Raw genomic sequence first — 25083 nt, forward strand, 5'->3', positions numbered from 1 at the left:
TTTCAGAACCAGCAGTCATAATGAGATTCAGTAGCTTCTTCTCAGACGCTTGACGTCAGCCAATAGGAGAGAAGCTGAGGCAGTGACGCTGTTCCAAAGACCACCCCCTCTGTCTCAGTCCCGCCCTGTTCGTATTTACATTTCCAAAAGCATGTTGAGGAGGAAAAGACAATAGAGACAGAGTAGTGTAAAAAAGAGAGCAACAAATTAATGGGCTCAGGTAAATCCATTGGGTAAAAAAATACAACAGGGATATATTAGAGGGGAAAATATATCAGCAAAATAATTAGAAATATAATAAAGTTTGGGGGAATAGACATGTTTCAAAAACATTTCAGTGGCAGTAAGTATGAAAGAAATAAAAGGTGTTAAACAGTACAATATATACAGAACCATCACGATCTGGACACATATTTATAAACTTAGATTTTGGTCACAAACATTAATAAAAAAAATCAAAACAGCTGAACAAAGTACTTCACCAACCGTTTGTTGCTGTTTAATACATTTTTAAAAATGAGATTCATTAAATGTCTACCAAACGAATAAATACATCATGGCTTGTAATTGACCTGGTGGTGCTTTTAGGGGTGAACTTAACATTCTGTGTTGCATCTATCTTCTCCATCTCAGTGTCTAATTGAGAACACAAATAGCAATGATTTTATGATCAGTGAGGTTCCTGCATATGCAACATAAATAATTTTGTAAAGATTAATGGGTAGTTTTATTTTGTTTGCTTTATTACAGAATAGTGTGAATAAACATTTTTCCATCAGTATTTTCAACTCTCGATTCAGTTGACAGGTTGTGCTGGTAAATACACAATGGACTGAACAACTTTGCAGGTCAGTGGTGAAGTCATTGGAAGTAGCTCGATACATAATCATGTAAGCTTTAAAAAACCTGCAAAATGGTACTTGAGATGTGTTGGACTTCACTTTTCAAACTGGACATGATAAACAAACATTGTTTGAGAAAGAACACCAGGCAGATGCTGACATTTAGTGGAAAGAAGTCAAAAATCTGTCCTGTCATTAGTTAATAATTGGGGTGGTGCTCTTTAGTCTGTTTGCCCCAAACAAAACAGTACAGGAATATTCCTCTGGGTCGGTTCATCACATGAACACTTTTACTAACCCAGTTTTTTCCGTTGTGTTTGGAATAAAAACATCTCAATAACAGAATTGCATTTACCTTGACATACCATTTTGCAGGTTGTGTTTCATATGAAATTTAATAGCTAGAGACTGCAAACCTACAGTCTTCAGTGTAGATAACTAAAGACCTAAAAAAAAAAAAACACTAGCAGAAGAATTTAGAAAATAAAAAGGTGCAATAATCTGAATCAATAATTTGAGTGTAAATATTTTGAAAATACTTTGTTGAACTTAAAAAAAAAAACCATTTTGAACCTGGTTCCAAATTTGTTGGTGAAATCAGCAAGAAAGAAAAGTTAGTTTAAAGAGACAAGTTTTTTATTTCTGTTCAGATGTGAGTTATATTTCCCACCAGGTGGCGATAATGAGTCTATAATTTTCTTTCTAGCCACCAATAACCCAAGAAGAAGACTTTCTGGAGGCGTTAGCAAAGTTAGCTGTGTTGTGTTTTGTTGTATGAGTTGAATATTTGTGCAGTAATATGCGTCCTGAGTGATGCCATCGTGTCTGGAGTCTAAATGCTGGAGTGAACGCACTCAAGACGCATTGTGGACGGCTTTGTTCAGACCACCGTCATAGTTGGCCTGGGACACTTGTTGACGAACGCAGTCAGTCCTGGGACAGACTGAAGGACCACCCGTTGACCCAACGTGACTTCACTCAAAAGGCAGAGTTATTGGACGGATCCCGGAAGGAACCGCTCTTAGTAAAGTTCTGTCTGATCAGTGGACACCAGAAGTTTGGATGGGTGAGTCAATTTTTCTATACCATGTTATTTGATTGTGAAGCTGGTTAATACCAACGGTCACGCCTAATAAAACCACTTATACAAGCAAAAAGTCTCTTTATTAACGAATATCCAGTTACTTTTATGTAGTGCAGTGTGTGTAAACTAACAAAGATATGCCAGCGAGCCTTCAGTTGATTTACTGTGGTGCTGATTTATGAGTTAAAATCCCTGATTCTGAGATTTTTAAAGTCCAACATTATGCATTCTTTCCTGTTGCCGCGTCTAAGATACACAGGTGAGCTTATAAAGCGTTTGTAGCAGAAATAACTCCACAAAAAATGGCCTAAAATGAATCTCAGCGGTTTTGATATCTCTAATAACGTAGTTTACATGATTTAATGAATGATATTACAGAAACACCAGCAGACACGTTGATCAGCCTACAGCCCACTCTGAAACGTGGTTAAGGTTTCTATTTTTCCATCATATCATGAATTGGACTCTCGAGTCGTCTTCCTCATTTCTTCTGAGTTTGTTATGAAGTCTGATGGTGTCCTGCTAATTTTTTACAGTTCCAAGGACTCTGGGATGAATGCATGTGAATTGAGCCATAAGCCTCTTTCACACTTTTGGCAAAAACGTGAAAATCAATCCACCTTTCAGCTGCTTCACAAGTGCAGACTGTGATATCCCGCACAGCTGTAAGCTTTCAGAAATAAAGCCTGTTCTGTGGCATCAGCGTCAGGCCTATGCATGAAATCTGTGTCGGAAATTTCTCCATATTATTTTTCACAAAACAATAAAAATGGCGGAACTCAGTGCAGAGATCCTGTTGTTGGCCAAGAAAGGGTTCAAATTTAAAGAGTATATCTCACCTTCTTACTCATCTTATGAGAGATGATGTCTGAGTCTTGTTTCCGCTTTTAAATCCTGTGGCTGGCTGGTCACACCAACCATACATCAACCAGCACTGCATCATTCCCTTGATCTGCAAAACCGGCTTGCTCCTATAAAGGTCAGCTGATGCGAGAGTAGTGACTTGCTTGGTTGGTCAGGGGCAGAACAGGCAGACTGACATTAATCCCTTTCACGCATTGGTCCTTTCAGAAAACGCACAGAGACGCCAAAATAATAATCCCACCTTGATGCCTTTTAGAAAAGGGCGTTTAGCTCTTTTTGAAGTCGATTTGGGCAGTGCAGAGGTGTGTGTCTCATGTAGCCATTCATCTGTGCTGCTATAATGCCTCACTGGAGTTTCCTTATAGTGAAGAGGCATAGTTGGTAATTTCATGGCATAACGCCATTCTGGGGGTATTTCTGGCCAGGATTGTCCGACTTTGAGTAAACGACTCATCCCAGCGATTAGTAGCTGGTTCTTCTGTGCTGCTAGGTGTTCATGGAGAACTCTGACTTTCTTTAGCTATGAGGTGTGGCTTTTGTCAGGATCTAGTACAGTCCAACTCCTCATACTTGAGACTGTCTTTGATTTCTGCCACCGTGATATTTAATCGGTCTTGCACTGGGAGGGTTCAGGTCCAGCAACAATGTTCCCATATTCTCCAGTGTTAGCCAAGTTCAGTTTATTTCTATAGCAGCATTCACTGTCATGTCAAGGCACTTTACATCAAAAAGTCAATCCAGTTATACAGACAGATTCCAAGTCAAGTATATACAGGGGTTGGACAATGAAACTGAAACATCTGGTTTTAGACCACAATAATTTATTAGTATGATGTAGGGCCTCTTTTTGCGGCCAATACAGCGTCAATTCGTCTTGGGAATGACATATACAGTCCTGCACAGTGGTCAGAGGGATTTTCAGCCATTCTTCTTGCAGGATAGTGGCCAGGTCACTACGTGATATGGTGGAGGAAAACGTTTCCTGACTCGCTCCTCCAAACACACCCCAAGTGGCTCATAGATTTTAGATCTGGTGACTGTGCAGGCCATGGGAGATGTTCAACTTCACTTTCATGTTCATCAAACCAATCTTTCACCAGTCTTGCTGTGTGTATTCGTGCATTGTCATCTGATACACGGCACCGCCTTCAGGATACAAATGTTTGAACCATTGGATGCACATGGTACTCAAGAATGGTTCGGTAGGTCCTTGGCAGTGACGCGCCCACTCTAGCACAAGTATTGGCCAAGGAAAGCCATGATATGGCAGCCCAAAACCATCACTGATCCACCCCCATGCTTCACTCTGTGGCATGCACAGTCTGGTGGTACGCTTCATTGGGGCTTCTCCACACCGTAACTGTCCCGGATGTCGGAAAAACAGTAAAGGTGGACTCATCAGAGAACAATACATGTTTCACATTGTCCACAGCCCAAGATTTGCGCTCCTTGCACCATTGAAACCGACGTTTGGCATTGGCATGAGTGACCAAAGGTTTGGCTATAGCAGCCCGGCCGTGTATATTGACCCTGTGGAGCTCCCGACGGACAGTTCTGGTGGAAACAGGAGAGTTGAGGTGCACATTTAATTCTGCCGTGATTTGGGCAGCCGTGGTTTTATGTTTTTTGGATACAATCCGGGTTACCACCCGAACATCCCTTTCAGACAGCTTCCTCTTGCGTCCACAGTTAATCCTGTTGGATGTGGTTCGTCCTTCTTGGTGGTATGCTGACATTACCCTGGACTTGCTGTCTTGGTCACAGATGCGCCAGCAAGATGTGCACCAACAATTTGTCCTCTTTTGAACTCTGGTATGTCACCCATAATGTTGTGTGCATTTCAATATTTTAAACAAAACTGTGCTCTTACCCTGCTAATTGAACCTTCACACTCTGCTCTTACTGGTGCAATGTGCAATCAATGAAGACTGGCTACCAGGCTGGTCCAATTTAGCCATGAAACCTCCCACACTAAAATGACAGGTGTTTCAGTTTCATTGTCCAACCCCTGTATATCCCGTGTTGATGCTGGTTATCAAACAAGGCAGTCAAATTCAGTTTATTATTTAACTTGTTAAAGGGTTTTCTATCTAAGTAAACCTAGCAGATTGCATTGAGCCACTGACTAGCATCATTCACTCCTCTTGAACATTGGATATTCAGAGCGTTCTCAAAGAGAACAGAGCCTTCACACAAAAGTACACAGAAGGGCTGATCCAGGGGTACTTTCTATGTTAGAGAAAAGTAAAAGGTTAATGGTAGTAGTAGCTCCTTTAGGGACTTTTCTAGGACAGAAAGACAGCTAAGCAGATAAACTGAGTCAGTTTTGAAGTCTAGAGGATGAAAGACGGCACTTACAGTTAGTCATAGTAAAAGGTCAGTCAATAGCTATGTCTAGGAGAGAAACAGGGTTAAACACTGAAAGATAGGCACAAGTATCATCTGTAGAAGCTGAGCATTAAGTTGTTGCCAGCAGCAGCTCATCTGATGTCCCCCTCTAGGAAGGTGTCACAGCTAAACACAGAGCCAGGTCAGATGTAGCTTCTACAAATAGAAAAAACAAAGTGAACATAAAGTTAAAAGCTGAAATAACAGTAAATAACACAATATTGGAGAGTAGTATGAGAATGTAGCAGAGAGAGTGAAAGTGGTCATTATGTCCTCCAGCAGTCAAAGCCTGTAGCAACATAACTACAGAGATAGCTCAGGATAACCTAAGCCACTCTAACTATAGGTTTTATCAAAAAAGGAAAGTTTAGCCTTAAAAGTAGACAGGGTGTCTGCCTCACGGACTAAAACTGGGAGCTGGTTCCACAGGAGAGACTCTAGGAACCACCAGTAACTTTATTACTTTATAACCGGATGTCAGTTTAATGTCCACATTAATTGATTGACTAAGCAGTTTCTTTTTCAAAGACTCTGGTCCAAAGAAAACAACTTCTGTTTTGTGGGCTGTTTATTCACCTGGGTTCACTAGTGTTTGTCTTGAAGCAGGTATCCAAAGTTGTTTAATGTTACTTGGCAATCTCTAGAGCCTCTGGTATGGACAAGTTGGAGTTTTACTTGGATGTTTTTTTTTTCTTCATCGCACCTTTCTTTTGCTCTCACACCTGGCCTATATTCTCCCTCTTAGCCTTTTTTAAGTGTCTGACTCCGTATCCCACTGGGTTCACTGCTCCATATTGCTGTTGATGTGGTAGGTATTTTAATCAAGTGACCTAAGGCTTATACCAAGGTCAAAGTGATTCTAGTTTAGCTGATAACATTTTACGATAAGTATGGATCAGACAGCAAATTTTATTTTATTTTTTTTGAAAATGGTTTCTATGTGCCAGTACTTAAACAGTTAAGGGTTTTATACTCTTGGAAATATCTTTTAATTTCAAGAAAATCTAAACTTCAGGTGTTCTTTTTTATAATGACATTTATTAGCAAGTTTGTTCCATTTTGCCTGTATAGATCTCCCACAGCATTGTCCTTGGAAAGACGAGGAGGTGTTCACTGATCAACAGTTCTGCAACAGAGGAAGGAGCTCTGGTTTGGACCAAAAGGAAGCAGAACCTCAGCAGTTGGAGGACTGCCAAGAAGAACATTATCCTCTGCAAATGAAAAAGATCCATGGTGAATCTGAACCTTTCAAGATTAAAGATGAGAAGGAGGAGCCTGAACCTCAACAAATAAAGGAGGAACTAGAATCTCTACAGATAAAAGAGGAACCGAAAGTACCAGAACCTCCGCAGAAAAAGGAGGAGGAGGTTTTCATAGACCAGCAGTTGTGCAACCAGGAGAGGAGCTCCAGTTTGGACCAAGAGGAAGCAAAAACGCAGCTGTTGGAGGAGAGCCAGAAAGAAAAACATCCTCTGCAAAAGGAAAGGATCAAAGGTGAATCTGAACCTTCCAAGATAAAAGATGAACAGGAGGAACCAGAAGCTCCACAGATAAAGGAGGAGCAGGAGGAACTTTCTATTAGTGTGGAAAAAGAGCTGCTTGAAATGAAGTCAGAAGCTGATAGCTTTACGATAGGTCTTAATAGTGAGGAAACAGATGGCATGGAACCAGAACCAAACAAGGACCAACTTATCATCCAGATGTCTTTTGAAACTGATAACCAAAATCAGGAAAGTAGCTATCATGAAGAATTAGGATCAGATAGAGAAGTAAAACTGAAACAAAACAAGAAGTGTCAGAAAATCAGAGGTCACAGTGACAATGTAGACGTTTCAAAAGGGAAAAGGCAGAAAAAAACTCACATGGAAAAGAATTTGTCTTCATGTAAAATCTGTGGTAAAGTTTTAGCCCAGAAATATTTGAGTGAGCACAGGAGAATTCACACAGATGAGAAGCCTTTTTCCTGTATGACCTGTAAAAGAAGTTTCCGTCAAAGAAGTAATTTGACTGTTCATATGAGAACTCACACGGGTGAGAAGCCTTTCTTGTGTAAAACTTGTGGAAAAAGGTTTACGCGGCAAATGTTGCTGAATAAACACATTAGAACTCACACAGGTGAAAAGCCTTTCACATGTTCGACCTGTGGAAAAAGTTTTACCCAGGAAAGTAATTTGACTTGTCACATTAGGACCCACACAGGTGAGAAGCCTTTCTTGTGTTTGACTTGTGGAAAAAGCTTCACCGAGGGAGGCACTTTAACTCAGCACATCAAAACCCACACAGGTGAGAAGCCTTTCTCCTGTTTGACTTGTGGAAAAAGTTTTAGTGTTAGAAAAGATTTATCTCGACATGAAAAAATTCATACAGGTGAGAAGCCTTTCACATGTGTGACTTGTGGGAAACGTTTCAGTGAAAAGGGAAATTTATCTCAGCACATAAAAATTCATCCAGGGGAGAAGCCTTTCTTATGTTTGAACTGTGGAAAAAGTTTTGTTGAGAGAAGAAATTTTTCTCGTCATATCAAAACTCATACAGGTGAGAAGCCTTTCTCATGTTCGACCTGTGGAAAAAGTTTCAGTGATACAAGAAATCTGTCTCGGCACTCAAAAACTCATACAGGTGAGAAGCCTCTGTCATGTTCGTCCTCCGTGAAGGAAGTCATCTGATTGTTCATATGAGAACCCACAGAGGTGAGAAATTTTATTCACATTTGTGGTCGGGTTTTTCTCTGTGGTGACTAGTATGATCACAGGGAAACTCAGACGTACAGATGTGATTTTGTGAATCTTGTTGAATGTTTAAAACATTTGAACTCGCAGGTGACAGTGAACTGTCTTCTGGATTGCAAATTTCTGGTATAACATCACAAAGATCACTATAGTGTTAAATTTAACAGGACATTTTAATTTAGTTTTATTCAGCCTTTAGACCACAGTTTAACTAAGTTCAACCGTGGTTTAGATGTTTAGTCATCTAAAGTCGCCTTTTGGTTGTAGTATATTAAATCTTAATACATTTTTAGTCGATCAAATGTACTGTCAATTTAGTCATCTAAAATATAGGTTGTGGGAAAATGTATTTTTTTCTTCCGCGCCTCTTTAAGGTAAATCATTGCTTTATACTTATGCGAAATATTTATCTTGGAATAGACCAGAGTTGTACTTTGCGGTACACGGGCTTAAATTTATTGGCCTTTGCTTATTCGATTAAGTGAAAAAACTAAATTTTAAAAGGGATATGACATGATATACAAAACCTGCATTAAATTAATGATTTGTGAAAGCAGTGCAACAGTCTGAAACTTCAAGTTAACTTTTATGATTATTTAATAAGCAATTTATGTTAAGCAAACAAATGCTAAACTCTCTTAATAACATTTGTCAAAACATGTCAGAAACAGGCGAGGAGACATTCTAGTGCAAATAAGTACTACTCCTCATTCAGCTCAGACCTGGATCCTACCTCCTTCTCTCTCCAGCTCCTTATTAGTCAAGGTTGTCGCCCTAATAAGAACTGCAGCATCAGGGATTGGTTTCCTCACAAAGGTATAGCTACGCAGACTTGCCAATATCCTGAGTGGTGAGCTATGGTTGTTTCAGAGTTTGCTCCAGCAGGGGTAATTGTAAATGTTCGTTGAAGATTCCTGCTGATTTCTGTGCAATGTTTGGCACAGATGGGGTCCAGCTGGTGCAGTAGGCATCTGCAAATAACTACTGTGCACAGAAGGTGTCAGGTAGTGTGTCAAGACCTGCCAGTAGCTTAAAGATCACCATGTTATCTCAGGTGCTCCAACATGTGGATTAGGGGATGTGAGGCCCCAGCTTGAGGCTATTCGTAGGCACAAAGGGTATCAGCAGGAAAGATGAGGAAGACGAGCTCCTTCAGCTAAGAGGTCCTCAAAGAATACTCCTCCCTTCTTTACAATTTACATGTTCTCTCAGGGCAGTCTAGTTGGCATTAAAAGGTGGACCTCTGGGTTACTTTTACCATGAATAGTGGGTACTTTGCCTGAAGAAATCAGGTCTGCCACCTCCACCACTGTCCAAGACCTGACAGATGTGTAGGTTCTGCATCATAAACTATGTACCCTCTTAAAAAAAAAACTTGTTGCAAAGATGGGTAGTGCCTGGGTTTTACACAGTAAGGTTTGGTTTCCAAGACTGATGAGGTTCTATACCCTCAACACAAATGTCTGTGTTCCAAGGCGGCAGATGTTGACAGACCATTGTAGCCAGAGACTGGTTTGCCACAATCACCCGCATCATCTGCAGGGCTCCCACAAGATTCTGGTTCTCTATGGACTTTACAGAATTCTACTCTGGAAGAACGCGGCCAACCCAAGGCAGGATGATTGCTGTGGGCTTTCGCCTTGTCTTTACAGATAAATCCCTGGCATCATCGTACTTAAAGGTCATAGCATCAGTGGACAATAGACTGATCACTGGGCGACCAAGCACATAAATGTGCCGGAGTTGAAAGCTTTACTGGTAGAAATTCCTCACCTCTCACAAAGAATATCTTCTGTTTTGTGAAGCTATTTCATTACATGAAAAACTGCATGAAATCACCAAAAACAGTCTCAAGATCCACATGATCAATCATTTACTGATTGAGCAATAACTAAGTAGCCACCAACAGGAGATACTGCATAATGAAGCACGTTGATCTAGGTTTCATTTAAAAAATTTTAGTCTTCAGGACTAAGATGTTTCAACCTGTTGCACCAAGGCTGTGGAATGCATTGTTTCTTTTTGTACTGGGTTTGGACTCTGTGGATACTTTGAAAAGCAGCTTAAAACAGTTTCTTTCAATGTTTTAGTTCGACTTTTCTGGTAGTCGTTTATGATTGTGTTTTGTTTTCTGTGTTGTACACTGCTGTGTATTTTGTAGATCACCCCTTCTGGTGAAACACTGTGACATTTGTCTGAAAACATGTGATAGAAATAAACTTGTTGAGGAAAATAAACATTTTATCATTATTATTTTAATATTAAAGTAAGAAGTCCTGTTAGGCTTGTAATAATGATGTTTAGAGGATCGGCTGAGCATTATAAAGCTGCTCATTTTCATCTCTTTCTATTTAAACTGTTATCCTCCGGTAGAAGGTGTTGATGGCCAGCCCTTTCAGAAAATCAAGACGACAGTCTTTCATACCAAAAGCAATTGGCTTCTGAAACCCACATTTGAAAGAAGAGTTTTAAAATGGCTCTTTATTCTCATCAGGAGGCCTAAACAATTAAAACATTTAGATTTAGTCGATCGTGTCCTTTCATACTAACTTTGATCTATGAGAATTACAGGGTAGTATTTCATGACACCATGATCTTTAGAGAATGTTGTTGATGTTTATTCTGGTTTTATTTTGTCTGTTAGTGAAATGTTTGTGTGTGTTTCTACCATGTTTAGACTGAGATTGTGTTTTATTTTTTTGATAAAATTGTGTAAACGTGCCCACTCCTTGACAAAGTCAGAAAAGTGCCTATTCTATTCTATTTTCCATTACATCTAAAATGCTCTAGTGAAACTGTACTTTTAGCTTATTTTGCTAGTTTTGGTTCAGGTTCTAGCTAGTAGAAACTATGTAGTTTATGCATGGTGCTTGAATCTTTGCCCACCCAGCTGCAAAGCCATAGAAAGCTCTGTAGGAGTGTAAACAGATACTGAAGGGTTAACCTGCATAAAATCCCTTTATTACTTTAAAAACAATGTGTTTTCCTCTGATAATTATCCTACTATCACAAGAAAGTAAGGAAAAAAAAATGTATAGCTAGGACAGCTGCTCTCGAGTTTTCTGTAAAATAGAGCGTGATGATGAACAAACGCGGTTGGAAGAGAAAGGGCAGGCAGATGGTGACATCTCAAGGAAAGAGCTTTTATTACATGTTTTCTGTCCTGAGTCATGGTGCTGGTATGGATTTGGCATCACATCACTTCTTTTTTGCACAAATGGCCAAGTGCCATTGGAGGGAAAGTGACTGAGGTTTAAAGTGGGAGTTTGTAGTATTTCTGGGCTATTTGGTACAATAAACGCTCAACATAAGTTTGCAGGTGCTCTAATTTAATGCCTGACCTGAAGGTAGATCTCGAGGTTTAGTTCAGGTGGAAACATCTGTCGACAGGACAACTATTAGTTGTGCTCTCTGCAAATCCGGCCTTTCTAGAGGAGTAGCAAAAAGAAAACTACTGCTGAAAGTAAGTCCTAAGGAGTGCAGCCAATGGTTTGCATGCAAGTCATGTAGGGGACACAGAAGGTAGTTCATGTCAGATGAGATCAACACTGAACTTTTTTGCAAGAATGCAAAACATTGTGTTGGGAAAATCTAACACTGCACACAACCATCACCACCATGCTTTACAAACCCCTAGGCCTTTATAAACAATAACTACTTGGCCTGTGCTGGTTTACAAACAATGAACAGAACAGCTTTATATAACTGTTATTTAAGTGGTAAAGATATCTGACCATTCAAGAAACAGAATCATTCAGTTATATTTAAAAATGTTGCTGCATGTATTTTATCTGACAAACTATGTTGTGCTTTGGAAGCACTAGACGTGTAGACTCTAGTGGAAAGAAATCTAATTCCACATTTAATTTGTCCACTGATCTTTCTTCATGGTGCATATTTTTCTGTGAGCTCCACACTTCAAATCAAGCCAAACATTCTTCTGGGGCAATTAATCCAAAATGTATTTCCTTCAGCACTTGTATTCTTTATGTGTTGTGCTGTGTGTCTGTCAGGATCTCCACTCACATTAGTCAATCAGTGAGTAAAGACTGTAATAATAATCTCTAGAATCAGGTTGTGCACCAGAACATTAATAGAATTAGACAAGACAGTACAAATAATTGTTAGTGTTTAATAAAAGGTGTTGTATATTATTCTATATATATATATATACACACGTGACAAAGTTGTTGGTACCCCTCTGTTAATGAAAGAAACCCCCACAATTGTAACAGAAATAATTTGAATCTGACAAAGGTAATAATGAATTAAAATTCTATGAAAATGAACAAATGTAAGTCAGACATTGCTTTTCAGACATGCTTCAACAGAATTATGTTTAAAAAATAAACTCAGGAAACAGGCCTGGACAAAAATGATGGTACCCATAACTTAATATTTTGTTGCACAACCTTTTGAGGCAATCACTGCAATCAAACGATTTTCCAGACGGCATGTTTCAGTTCCTTCCAAAGATGCTCAATAGGATTTAGGTCAGGGCTCATAGAAGGTCACAAAGAATAGTCCAATGTTTTCCTCTTAGTCATTCGTGGATGTTTTTATCTGTGTGTTTTGGGTCATTATCCTGTTGCAAGACCCATGAACTGCGACTGAGATCAAGCTTTCTGACACTGGCCAGCACATCTTCCTCTAGAATCCCCTGATAATATTGAGATTTCATTATACCTGCACAGATTCAAGACACCCTGTCTCAGATGCAGCAAAGCAGCCCCAGAACATAACAGAGCCTCCTCCATGTTTCACAGTAGGGACAGTGATCTTTTCTTCATATGCTTCATTTTTATGTCTGCTAACAGAGCTGATGTGCCTTGCCAAAAAGCTAAATTTTTGTCTCATCTGTCCGTAGGACATTCTCCCAGACGTTTGTGGCTTGTCAACATGTACTTTGGCATATTCCAGTCTGGCTTTTTTAGGATTTGTTGTCAACAATGGTCTCCTTGGTCGTCTCCCATTAAGTCCATTTTGCCTCAAACAACGTCGGATGGTGCAATCTGACACTGATGTTCCTTGAGCTTGAAGTTCACCTTTAATCTCTTTAGAAGTTTTACTGGGTCTTTTGTTACCGTTCGTATTATCCGTCTCTTTGTTTTGTCATCAATTTTCCTCCTGCGGCCACGTCCAGGGAGGTTGGCTACAGTCCCATGGATCTTAAATGTCTGAATAATATGTTCAACTGTAGTCACAAGAACATGAAGCTCCTTTGAGATGATCTTTTTACCTTTAACATGCTTGTCTATAATTTTCTTTCTAACCTTCTGAGACAACTCTTTCCTTCGCTTCCTCTGGTCCATGTTGAGTGTGGTACCATGTCACCAAACAGCACAGTGACTCATGAGCAGTTTGCTCATGAGGAGTGGGTCCAAAATACCTGCTGAGAGGTGCTGAAGTCTCATTGACAGTTACAGGAATCATTTGATTGCAGTGATTGCCTCAAAAGGTTGTGCAACAAAATATTAAGTTAAGGGTACCATCCTTTTTGTCCAGGCCTGTTTCCTGAGTTTATTTTTTAAACATAATTCTGTTGAAGCATGTCTGAAAAGCAATGTCTGACTTACATTTGTTCATTTTCATAGAATTTTAATTCATTATTACCTTTGTCAGATTCAAATTATTTCTGTTACCATTGTGGGAGTTTCTTTCATTAACAGAGGGGTACCAACAATTTTGTCACGTGTGTGTATCTATAGAATAATATACAACACCTTTATTAAACGCTAACAATTATTTGTACTGTCTTGTCTAATTCTATTAATGTTCTGGTGCACAACCTGATTCTAGAGATTATTATTACAGTCTTTACTCACTGATTGACTAATGTGAGTGGAGATCCTGACAGACACACAGCACAACACATAAAGGATACAATTTTGTCCACGTGTGTAGAGCAAAACCACTGTCTTTTTAAAAAAAAAAGTGATTACTCACGTTGATCTTAACCAAACTATGCCTTTAACCATACGATAAATAATTATTGTGTTGATTTTCATTGTGATGTTGATCCAGCTAATCTACACGGGAGCCTTTGATACTTTATTAAATAATCCAGAAGGTCAGGTGGTCTGAAATGCCGTAATTATGTTTTCTTTAACGTTTTCCTGTAAATTGATATTATTTTGTACCTCCGTCCAGCAGGTGGCGATGAGGAGTCTACACGTCTCTTTCTATCCTCCGTTAAACTAGGAAGCAGACTGGGTCCGCTATCCGGATTAGCTTTGTTTTGTCTTCTGAACTGAATATTTGTTTCTGCAGCAACAATGTCTTCAGCTCAGTCTCTGAGAGAGTTTATTAGGGAGCGACTGACCGCTGCTGCTGAAGAAATCTTCACAGAGGTTGATAAAACCATCGTCCATTACGAGGAAGAGCTGGATCGTCAGCGCAGACTGCTGGAAAAATGCTGGGACCCCCAAATAAACCAACAGAAAATAGGTATGAACCCTCAGCGGTGGTGTTGTTTTACTGATCACAGAGCTGCAGGAATGTCTTACTGGAGGTATTTTGGTTTAAAATGTAGATTTCCGAGGCTTGGTGACAAAACTGAGGTGAAATCTACAGATCAAGTAAACATTCTCACTTTATGCATGTTTACAGAAACGAACAGGCTTAATAAATGAAAAATTAAAATGAGCTGTTTAACATAAATCTTTATTTTAATCAAATCAAACAGCACTTTTGTGTTTCTGCGGGATCTTCTGTTGATTAAAACAGCTTTCAGTGAGGTAGATAAGATAGAATAAATTGTACTTAGAAAATCATTTGAGTTCACTGGTTGAAACATCAGTGGGATTTTATGTGACAGATCAACACAAAGTAGTGGTTAAATTATGACATGAAAGGAAAACTTGATTTTGTAAAGTTTAAACAAATCTGAAAATGTGGTGTGCATTTGTATTCAGGCTACAATACTTTGTAAAACTACCCTTTGCTGCAATTATAGCTGCACCTACTTTGATATTTGTTTCTACCAGCTTTGCCCATGTATAGACTGAAAAGTTTGCCCATTCTTCCTTGCAAAATAGCTAAATCTCAAGCAGACTGGATAGAGAGCATCTAAGCAGATCCTTTCTCTTACCTCAGATTCTAATTTGGCTTAGCCCTGGCCTTCACTGAATGCAGCTATGTAGTGATGTGTCCAGTGTGCTGAGTAATCCAGGCAGATTGTTTCGTTTCAGATTATGGATTATGGCCTCGGTGGTTTGTGAAAAAACCACCGAGGCCTTCACATAGCAGTTGCTTCTATACTGAAATTAAATTACATACAGGTGGACTCTATTTACCACTAAGTTGACTTCTGCAGACAGTTGGTAGCACTGGTTTATATTTAAGGGTACCCGAGTAAAGACAAATGAATAGACATGCTCTGTATTTCAGACGTACAGGGGAGCACCGTTAAAGAGAGATTGGCAGCCCCACACTGTATTTTTCTGTGATGGTTTAGGCCGGTAGCCTAAATAGCTCCTTAATTGTCAAAGCCTGACGGTGATGAGATACTGAAGAGAAACCGAAGACTGCTTCATATATACTGAGCTAAGTGATTGATAGAGATCAGGAAATCATAGAGACCAGGGCCTTTGATTAAGCACATCTCTGTAGAGGGGAAATAATTTCTACCATTTACAAGATTTTACCCATATGCTTACCTTCTCCCACAAATACATGCTCCTACTTTAAAACATGGTTGGATATTTTCAGTTCAGTCTTCCCTTCATCACATCTAATTGAATACATTAATAAATAACAGGCTTGTGCAGGATGCATTGACATCCAGAGGGGTAATTCATCCATCTGATTGATATTTGATGATACAGGAACACACCTAAAGCTTCCAGAGTTTGATTCCCCTGGTTCAAGCCTCCCTTAAACTCCAACAACCATAGTTTTAGTATATTTAACCTTTAAGGGTGTGCGGGGTCATAAATCACAATATTAAATTTCATTGTCTGCAGTCAGAAAAAAACCAAAAAGTTTAAAATAAATTAAAATATAATGGACACCCTTATGTTTGAACATGGTGTTCATTATGGACAATCCGTGATTAGCACAGAAGTCCAATAACAAAACACCACTCGGATTCAGATCGGGGAAGCCATTCCTCCCGATCACGCCTCTCCAGGTGTCGCTGTCGTTCCCCATGTGGGCGTTGAAGTCCCCCAGCAGAATAATGGAGTCCCCGGGAGGGGCACTATCCAGCACCCCCGACAGGGACACCAAGAAGGCCGGGTACTCCGCACTACCGCTCGGCCCTTAGGCCGAGACGACAGTCAGAGACCTATCCCCAACCCGGAGGCGCAGGGTACGACCCTCTCATCCACTGGGGTAAAACCCAACACGTGAAGGCTGAGCTGGGGGGCAACAAGCAAACCCACACCAGCCCGCCGCCTCTCCCCGTGGGCCACTCCAGAGTAGAAGAGGATCCAGCCCCTCTCAAGGAGATGGGTTCCAGAGCCCACGCTGTGCTTGGAGGCGAGCCCGACTATTTCTAGTCGATATCTCTCGACCTCCCGCACAAGCTCCGGCTCCTTCCCCCCCAGCGAGGTGACATTCCACGTCCCTAGAGCCAGCCTAAGCATCCGGAGATCGGGCCGCTGAGGTCTCCACCTTCGTCCGCCACCCAATCCTCTTTGCACCGGTCCCTCACGGTTCCCCCTGCAGGTGGTGGGCCCACTGGGGAATGGCCTCGCGTCTCTCGTTCGGGCTTGGCCCGGCCGGGTCCCGCGAGGAGCAACCCGGCCACCAGGCGCTCTCCGGCGAGTCCCGACGCCCAGGCCTGGCTCCAGGGTGGGACCCCGGCTCCGCCGTACCGGGCGACGTCACGTGCCTCAATATTTTCGTCCTCATGAGGGATTCTTGAACCGCTCTTTGTCTGACCCATCACCTAGAGCACTTGGCACCAGGACACCCTAGGCAGGAGGTCGATGATCGACTTTGTTGTCGTATCATCAGACCTTCGGCCGCATGTTTTGGACACTCGGGTGAAGAGAGGGGCTGAGCTGTCCACTGATCACCACCTGGTGGTGAGTTGGATCCGCTGGAGGAGGAGAAAGCCGGACAGACTTGGCAGGCCCAAGCGCATAGTGAGGGTCTGCTGGGAACGCCTGGCGGAGCCCTCGGCCAGGGATGTATTCAACTCCCACCTCCTGGAGAGCTTTGACCAGATTCTGGGGGATGTTGGAGACATAGAGTCCGAGTGGACCATGTTCTCCGCATCTATTGTCAATGCTGCTGCCCATAGCTGCGGCCGTATGGTCTGCGGTGCCTGTCGCGGCGGCAATCCCAGAACCCGGTGGTGGACACCGGCAGTGAGGGATGCTGTCAAGCTGAAGAAGGAGTCCTATCGGCTGTGGTTGGCTTGTGAGACTCCTGAGGCGGCTGACAGGTACAGGTGGGGCCCAGCGTGCTGCGGCCCGGGCTGTGGCAGAGGCAAAAACTCGGGCCTGGGAGGAGTTCGGTGAGGCCATGGAGAAGGACTACCGGTTGGCCTCGAAGCGATTCTGACAAACCGTCCGGCGCCTCAGGAGGGGGAAGCAGTGCTTCGCCAACACTGTTTATAGTGGGGGTGGGAGGCTGCTGACCTCGACTGAGGACATTATCGGGCAGTGGAAGGAGTACTTTGAGGATCTCCTCAATCCTGCCATCACGCATTCCGTGGTGGAAACAGAGGCTGATGACTCGGGGTGGGACTCTTTCATCACCCAGGCTGAAGTCACCGAGGTGGTTAAAAAGCTCCGCCGTGGCAAGGCTTCGGGGGTGGATGAGGTCCGCCCTGAGTACCTCAAATCTCAGGATGTTGTTGGGCTGTCATGGTTGACACGCCTCTTCAACATTGCGTGGCGGTCGGGGACAGTGCCTCTGGACTGACAGACTGGGGTGGTGCTCCAAGACGGGGCACCGGAGGGTGTGTTCCAACAACAGGGGGATCACACTCCTCAGCCTCCCTGGTAAGGCCTACGCCAGGGTATTGGAGAGGAGAGTCCGGCCGATAGTCGAACCCCGGCTTCAGGAGGAGCAGTGTGGTTTTGGTCCCGGCCGTGGAACACTGGACCAGCTCTATACCCTCTATAGGGTACTCGAGGGTTCATGGGAGTTTGCCCAACTGGTTCACATGTGTTTTGTGGACCTGGAGAAAGCATTCGACTGTGTCCCTCGTGATGCCCTGTGGGGGGTGCTCCAGGAGTATGGAATTGGGGGCCCTTTATTATGGGCCATCCGGTCTCTGTACAAGTGGAGCAGGAGTTTGGTTCGCATTGCCGGCACTAAGTCGGACCTGTTCCCGGTGCATGTTGGACTCCGGCAGGGCTGCCCTTTGTCACCGGTCCTGTTCATAACTTTTATGGACAGGATTTCTAGACGCAGCCAAGGGCCGGAGGGGGTCTGGTTTGGGGACCAGTGGATTTCGTCTCTTCTTTTTGCAGATGACGTGGTCCTGCTGGCCCCCTCTAGCCAAGACCTACAGCATGCGCTGTGGCGGTTCACATCCGAGTGTGAAGTGGCTGGGATGAAGATCAGCTCCTCCAAGTCCGAGGCCATGGTACTCGACCGGAAAAGGGTGGCTTGTCATTTTCAGATTGGAGGGGAGTTCCTGCCTCAAGTGGAGGAGTTTAAGTATCTCGGGGTCTTGTTCACGAGTGGGGGAAAAATGGAGCGGGAGATCGACAGACGGATCGGTGCGGCTGCCGCTGTAATGGGGGCACTGTGCCGGTCCGTTGTGGTGAAGAGATAAAAAAGGCTGGCTCTGTTCTGGGGACTCCTCTGGAACCTCTGGAGATCATTGTGGAAAGACGGATTCTTCATAAAATGAAGAACATTATGGAGAACTCTGAGCATCATCTTCATGAGACTGTCCTACAACAGAGTGTCTTCAGTCAGAGGCTTCTTCAGATCTGCTGTAAGACGGAGCGCTACAGGAGATCCTTCCTGCCCACAGCCATCAGCATCTACAACGGCTCTTTGAAGAAACCTACATAATATGAGCTATAACAACATTTAATTTCCCTTTGGGATTAATAAAGTATTTTTGAATTTGAATTTAATTGAATTGAAAGTGAAGTTGAACATCTCCCATGGCCTGCACAGTCCCCAGATCTAAATATTATTGAGCCACTTTTGGGGTGTTTTGGAGGAACGAGTCAGGAAACGTTTTCCTCCACCAGTATCACGTAGTGACCTGGCCACTATCCTGCAAGAAGAATGACTTAAAATCCCTCTGACCACTGTGCAGGACTTGTATATGTCATTCCCAAGACGAATTGACGCTATATTGGCCACAAAAGGAGGCCCTACATCATACTAATAAATTATTGTGGTCTAAAACCAGGTGTTTCAGTTTCATTGTCCAACCCCTGTAGAAACAATAGAACAGTGGTGAAACTTCTCAGTAGAGGCCTGTCATCAAAATTTATGCAAGAGCATATCAACATTTTATCCAGGAGGTCACAAAAGAACCCAGAACATCTAGAGTACTGCAGGAGAAACAGCAGGTTCTATGACCAAGTTGGAAAATTTGAGGCGTGACGGAAAAGCTGTGGGTCATTGGGGTGTTTATATGCTGAGGGCAGGGGAGTTAAATTCTGAGGTTGTTCCGGACCTGAACCTATTGAAGAAAGTATTGAGCTCGCTGGCTCTCCACAAACGTCCATAATTTACTATTTTCACACTGAGTAGTCAGACCTCAGCATCTGCCTCTTTTTGGAGTTCAACTGGTTAAATATCGTACCCAGCCCTACTTTAACTGTTGTTTCCTTGCAAATTATTGAAACATTTTATTGAGAGCTTTTCAAACCCTTACCACATGAACAAAGTAATTTCAAGTTAAATAAATACAACTACAACAATTTTACAGAATCTGGCAGACATTTTTCTAAAATGCCAGAGAAACTTGAGGGTTAAATATTTTCAGAACATTTTCAGATGAAATGAAAAAGTGTAGCATTTGTTTTATACTCAAATCAACTTTTTCTCTCTTTTGACTGTCCAGATGTCCCACAGCATTATGTTTGGAAGGAGAATGAGCTTCTCACTGATCATCAGTTCTGCAGCCTAGAGAGGAACTCCAGTTGGGCCACGAATTATGCGCAAAATAAACGCTTGAAGGAGGAACTGGGGACACCAGAACCTATACAGACTAATGAGAACCAGGAAGAACTAGAACCACCACAAATAAAGAATGAACAGGAGGAACCAGAACAACCAGAACAGGAGGAACCAGAACAACCAGAGATAAAGGATGAACAGGAAGAACTCTTTATCAGTCTGGAGAAACAGCAGCAGCCAGAATCAAACAAGGACCAACTCATCATCCAGATGTCCTCTGAGCCTGAGAAACAAAACCAGTCAAGGAATGACCCTGAAGATTCAGGATCAAGTAGACATGAAGAAAATATGAGGTTTCAGCAAACCAGAGGTGTCACTGAGAATGTAGACATTCCAGAAATAGAAAGACTGGAGACATTGCACTCTAACATCAATATTTCAGCTTGTAAAGTTTGTGGTAAAATATTTGCTCAGAGTTATTTGACTGATCACATGAGAATTCACACAGGCAAGAAGCCCTTCTCATGTTTGACGTGTGGCAAAAATTTCAGCAGTAGAGCAGGTTTATATGGGCACACAAGAACTCATACAGGGGAGAAGCCTTTTTCATGCCTGATCTGTGGGAAACGTTTTCATCAAAGAAGTAAATTCAATGAGCACATGAAAACTCACACCGGTGAGAAACCTTTCTCGTGTTTGATGTGTGGAAAAAATTTCAGCGTAAAAAGAAGTTTATCTCGGCACATAAGAACGCATACGGGTGAGAAGCCGTTCTCATGTTTGACTTGTGGAAAACGTTTCAGCGAAAGAGGAAGTTTATCTAGGCACATAAGAATTCATACAGGTGAGAAGCCTTTTTCCTGCATGGTTTGTGGAAAACGTTTTAATCGAAGAAGTCATATGACTACTCATATGATAACACACCAAGGTGAGCAGGTGCAATCTTGAGATGTTTTCAAACATGGGAGAAGTTCAGAACAGCCAGGTGGCAAGTTGAACGTCGTAGATAATCATTGAATGGCACAAATGACCTCCACTTTTTACTGTACATAAATTATTTAATTTTATTCTATTATTTCTACTTGTTTTTGGACATTTACCTTGTTCTTCTTTGACTGAACATTTTTTCTTACTATCTGCACCCTACTTCTGTGTTACTAAGAGCTGCTGTAACATGTTAATTTCTCCATTGTGAGATCAATAAAGTCTGTCTTGAATAGGCTTTGATGTGACTTGTCATAAAATATTTAGTGCGGTTTATTTTGAACATCATAAAAGTTTGTGTTTCACCTGCTCTCTGGCTAGCTCTCTCTTCAAAAACTCAGAGCAGGTCACATGACACAAATAGTTATTTTTTCACTGTGTCATGGTACAGGGTCAAAAACAAAGCCAGATTCGTTAGACCACCAACATAAGCTTCACCTTTAATTTTCATGATGTCTTCATTATTTACACATAATGGTCTTTTCCTTTTGAAACCATGTTTTGTAAAGAGCATGAATCCTTCGTGGAGTAAAACATCAGTACAACATGACGCGTCCACCCCAGTACTTCCCAGTTTGAATGGTGTTAGGCTTGCAAGTTTCTCTCATTTTCCTCCAAATGTAACAATGCTTGTTCAAACACTTCAATTTTGCATCATCAGGCAGATGAGATATCTTCAAAAACAAAGGTTTTTTTCTCCAAAAGTGCATTTCCAAACTACATTCTGACTTTTTATGTTAAGTGTTTTTTTTTAATTAATTGCTTCCTCACTGAGTGGCCTTTAAGCCCATGTTGGTACAGAACTTTAACTGTGGATGACACTCTTGTGCAAGCTTCAGCCAGCAGGAGTTGGGTTGCAAGACAGAAGCTTTTTCTTCTGGCTAAAATCTCATGAATACTTCTAGAAGGATGTTTTGTAGTCCGATGAAACAAAACCTTTGGTCCATAGTTCCTTTAACCAAAGAAAACACCATATGCATAGTGAAACATGAAGGTGGCAGCAGGGTAGTGTGGGCAAATATTGTACCTTTATTTAATTTTTCCCTACCTAAATTGGTTGTTGTTCCCCAAGCTCCTGTTAATGCAGTTTTCTCTCATATAAATAGTCTTATTTTACCAAAATCCAAAAGGTTTTGAAACATTTAATCATGAATAATTAAAATACTGACTATTGGTTGTGCAATAGTTTGAATGTGAGGTTTAATTGTTAATTATTGACAGGCATACTATCATACATACTGAGATCGTAGGATGATGAATGAATGTGAAGTCGACATGGGTCATGAGATAATTATTCTTGTTAAAGGTATAGTTTGTTCTTTTTTTATCATTTTAGGAGCTTTGGAGGATGTTCTGACACTTTAAGGAAACATATTTCAAATAAATAAGTAGCAAAGGTGTTCTTTCGAACCAGTAGGCTGTGCCGTCCAGAACAAGGATGTGGGGGATCTCTCAGTCTAGGGCTGACAGTTTTGGAAAAGCCTGTTCGTTAGCACCACTTTGTTTAATCTATTTTTTGAATAAGGGTCTTGCAAAGTTGTTCTTGCAAAGCTGTAGCTTAATCCAGAGAGACAAGAATTATGAGCCTCATGTTAAGATACAAATTGGTTCTGTATAAGGTGAAATGAATCGATTCTGACCAACATAAGCTGTTCTGCTGAAACACACAGATACATTTAAAACAGTAATTATAGTTCTAAAAAGATCTGTAGAAAAACAAGAAACTGGTTAAACTACAGTAGGAAATATATAAAGATATTAAAATCAGAACATACATTTTATTTCAATATGGATTCATATGTGTACAGTTGGTATTTTAGAGCATTGAATTTATTTTCTATGTCATAGTATTTTTATGTAATATGCTATAAAGTAGTGTAACCCTGCTACAACCTATAATACAGTTTTGAAAGTCTTGGACATGAAAACAGGTTAAGATTTACAAAAAATGTAAACAATGAACGCACAGGTTTTGGCTGCAAGTCATAGGAATGTTCCTAAAATTATCAGAGACAGTAGACCAATAAAAGGGTATTAGGAGTTTAGTTTAAATATAGACTCCAATATATCAGTAAAAAATGCTGTGTCGAGATATTTCCAAGTCCCCCTGTTAACCATCAGAACAGATCCTCCCTTAATTTTTTCTATCAGCAGATTCAGGTACAAGCTGTGCTGGTATACAACCATTAAACTGAACAAAGTTTTGTGCAAAGCACTAAAACCACTTCTGTTTGCTGTTTTGTACCGTCCACCAGGCCCTTACTCTCAATTTTTAGATCAGTTTTCAGACCTTTTATCTGATTTAGTGTTTAATACAGATAAGGTTACTATAGTGGGGGATTTTAACATACATGTTGACACTGAAAGTGATAGCATTAAACGCTATATTTAGGCTATTTTAGACTCACTTGGCTTGCTCAAAACATTAACAAATCTACCCACCTTTGTCTTCATTCTCTGGACCTTGTGCTGACATATGGCATTGAGTGTAAAGACATAACAATATTTTCTCATAACCCTGTCCTGTCTGACCATTTTTTAATAACCTTTGAGTTTAATTTAACCGAGTACTCCACACCTGAAAGAAAATTTCACTATAGTAGATCATAATCAGACAATGCTGTAACAACCTTTAAAGAATCTGTTCCACTTTTGATTTCTTCATTATCACAGAAAAGCACAGTGGAGGGCAATAATTTTGTTTCTTCCCTTTCACAAATTGATTCTCTTGTTCATAGTGTTACTTTATCATTGCATGGTGCATTAGACAATGCAGCCCCCTTGACAAAGAAGGTAATTATTCATAGGAGGCTAGCTCCCTGGTTTAATTTAGATCTGCGTACTTTAAAGCACAATGTTAGAAAATTGGAGTAAATGGCGCTCTACACACCTAGAGGATTCCTACTTAATCTGGAAAAATAGCCTACTGTTGTATAAAAAGACACTTCGCCAAGCTAGAACAGCTTATTTCTCATCATTAATAGAAGAGAACAAGAATAATCCTAGGTTTCTCTTTAGTACAGTTGCTAAACTTACACAGAGTCATAGCTCTGTTGAGCCATCCATTCCCTTAGCTCTCAGCAGTCATGACTTTATGGGATTCTTCTTAAATAAAATTGATTCTATTAAAAAGAAAATCTTTGAAATACTCCCGAAGATGATTACTTCATCCTCAGCAAGTGAGACAACATTGGAAGTAAATGTAGAACCTGATCTGTGTTTGGACTGTTTTGATCCTGTGGAGCTTCCTGAGTTATCGGAAATATTAACTTAATCTAAACCTTCAACTTGTATGTTAGACCCAATCCCAACCAAATTATTTAAGAAAGTGTTCCCTCTGATTACCAGCTCCATTTTAGTTCTCTTCACTATATATATGCTTCCAACAGGTCAAATTATCAGGCAGCATAGGATACATTTTCACTGTTACGCTGATGATACTCAGCTTTACTTATCCATAAATCCTGATGAGCCCAACCAGTTAGACTACAAGCATGTCTTGAAGACATAAAAACTTGGATGACTTTAAAATTTCTGCTTCTAAATTCAGACAAGACAGAAGTTGTCGTCTTTGGATCGGAGTCTTTAAAAAAGAAATTGCTTAGTCAATCACTTAACCTGGATGGCAATAAATTGACGTCTGATAATAAAGTAAAAAACTTTGGTATTATTTTTGACCAGGACATGTCATTTAAATCCCATATTAAACAGGTTTCTAGGATTTCCTTTTTTCATCTCCGGAACATTGCCAAAATTAGAAATATCCTGCCGAGGAGTGACGCTGAAAAACTAGTCCATGCATTTGTTACTTCAAGGCTGGACTATTGTAATTCTTTACTATCAGGATGTCCACAAAATGCAGTTAAAAGCCTTCAGCTGATTCAAAATGCTGCAGAAAGAGTTCTAATGAAAATTAAAAAAGAGAGATCATATTTCTCCTATTTTAGCTTCCCTTCATTGGCTCCCTGTTAAATCCAGAATAGAATTTAAAATTCTCCTCCTCACATATAAAGCCCTCAATGATCTAGCTCCATCATACATCAGAGATCTGATTGTTCCATACGTTCCTAACAGAGCACTTCGTTCTCAGACTGCAGGTTTACTGGTGGTTCCTAGAGTCTCTAGAAGTAGAATGGGAGGCAGA

General features: G+C 41.0%; 2 protein-coding genes across 2 annotated transcripts; both read left to right on the forward strand.

The window, feature by feature from the left end:
* Positions 1–1566: 1566 nt before the first annotated feature.
* LOC124878240 (zinc finger protein OZF-like) lies at positions 1567–10144 on the forward strand. The gene is made up of 2 exons (XM_047382101.1): positions 1567–1908; positions 6250–10144. Exons 1-2 carry the CDS (start codon positions 1905–1907, stop codon positions 7842–7844), a joined length of 1599 nt encoding a protein of 532 aa, XP_047238057.1. The 5' UTR covers positions 1567–1904; the 3' UTR covers positions 7845–10144.
* Positions 10145–13774: 3630 nt separating this feature from the next.
* On the forward strand, positions 13775–21187 carry LOC124878249 (zinc finger protein 771-like). The gene is made up of 2 exons (XM_047382115.1): positions 13775–14354; positions 19900–21187. Exons 1-2 carry the CDS (start codon positions 14183–14185, stop codon positions 20901–20903), a joined length of 1176 nt encoding a protein of 391 aa, XP_047238071.1. The 5' UTR covers positions 13775–14182; the 3' UTR covers positions 20904–21187.
* Positions 21188–25083: the final 3896 nt, after the last annotated feature.

Source organism: Girardinichthys multiradiatus, chromosome 12 (assembly GCF_021462225.1).
Source record: "Girardinichthys multiradiatus isolate DD_20200921_A chromosome 12, DD_fGirMul_XY1, whole genome shotgun sequence".
NCBI classification, from domain to species: Eukaryota; Metazoa; Chordata; class Actinopteri; order Cyprinodontiformes; family Goodeidae; genus Girardinichthys; species Girardinichthys multiradiatus.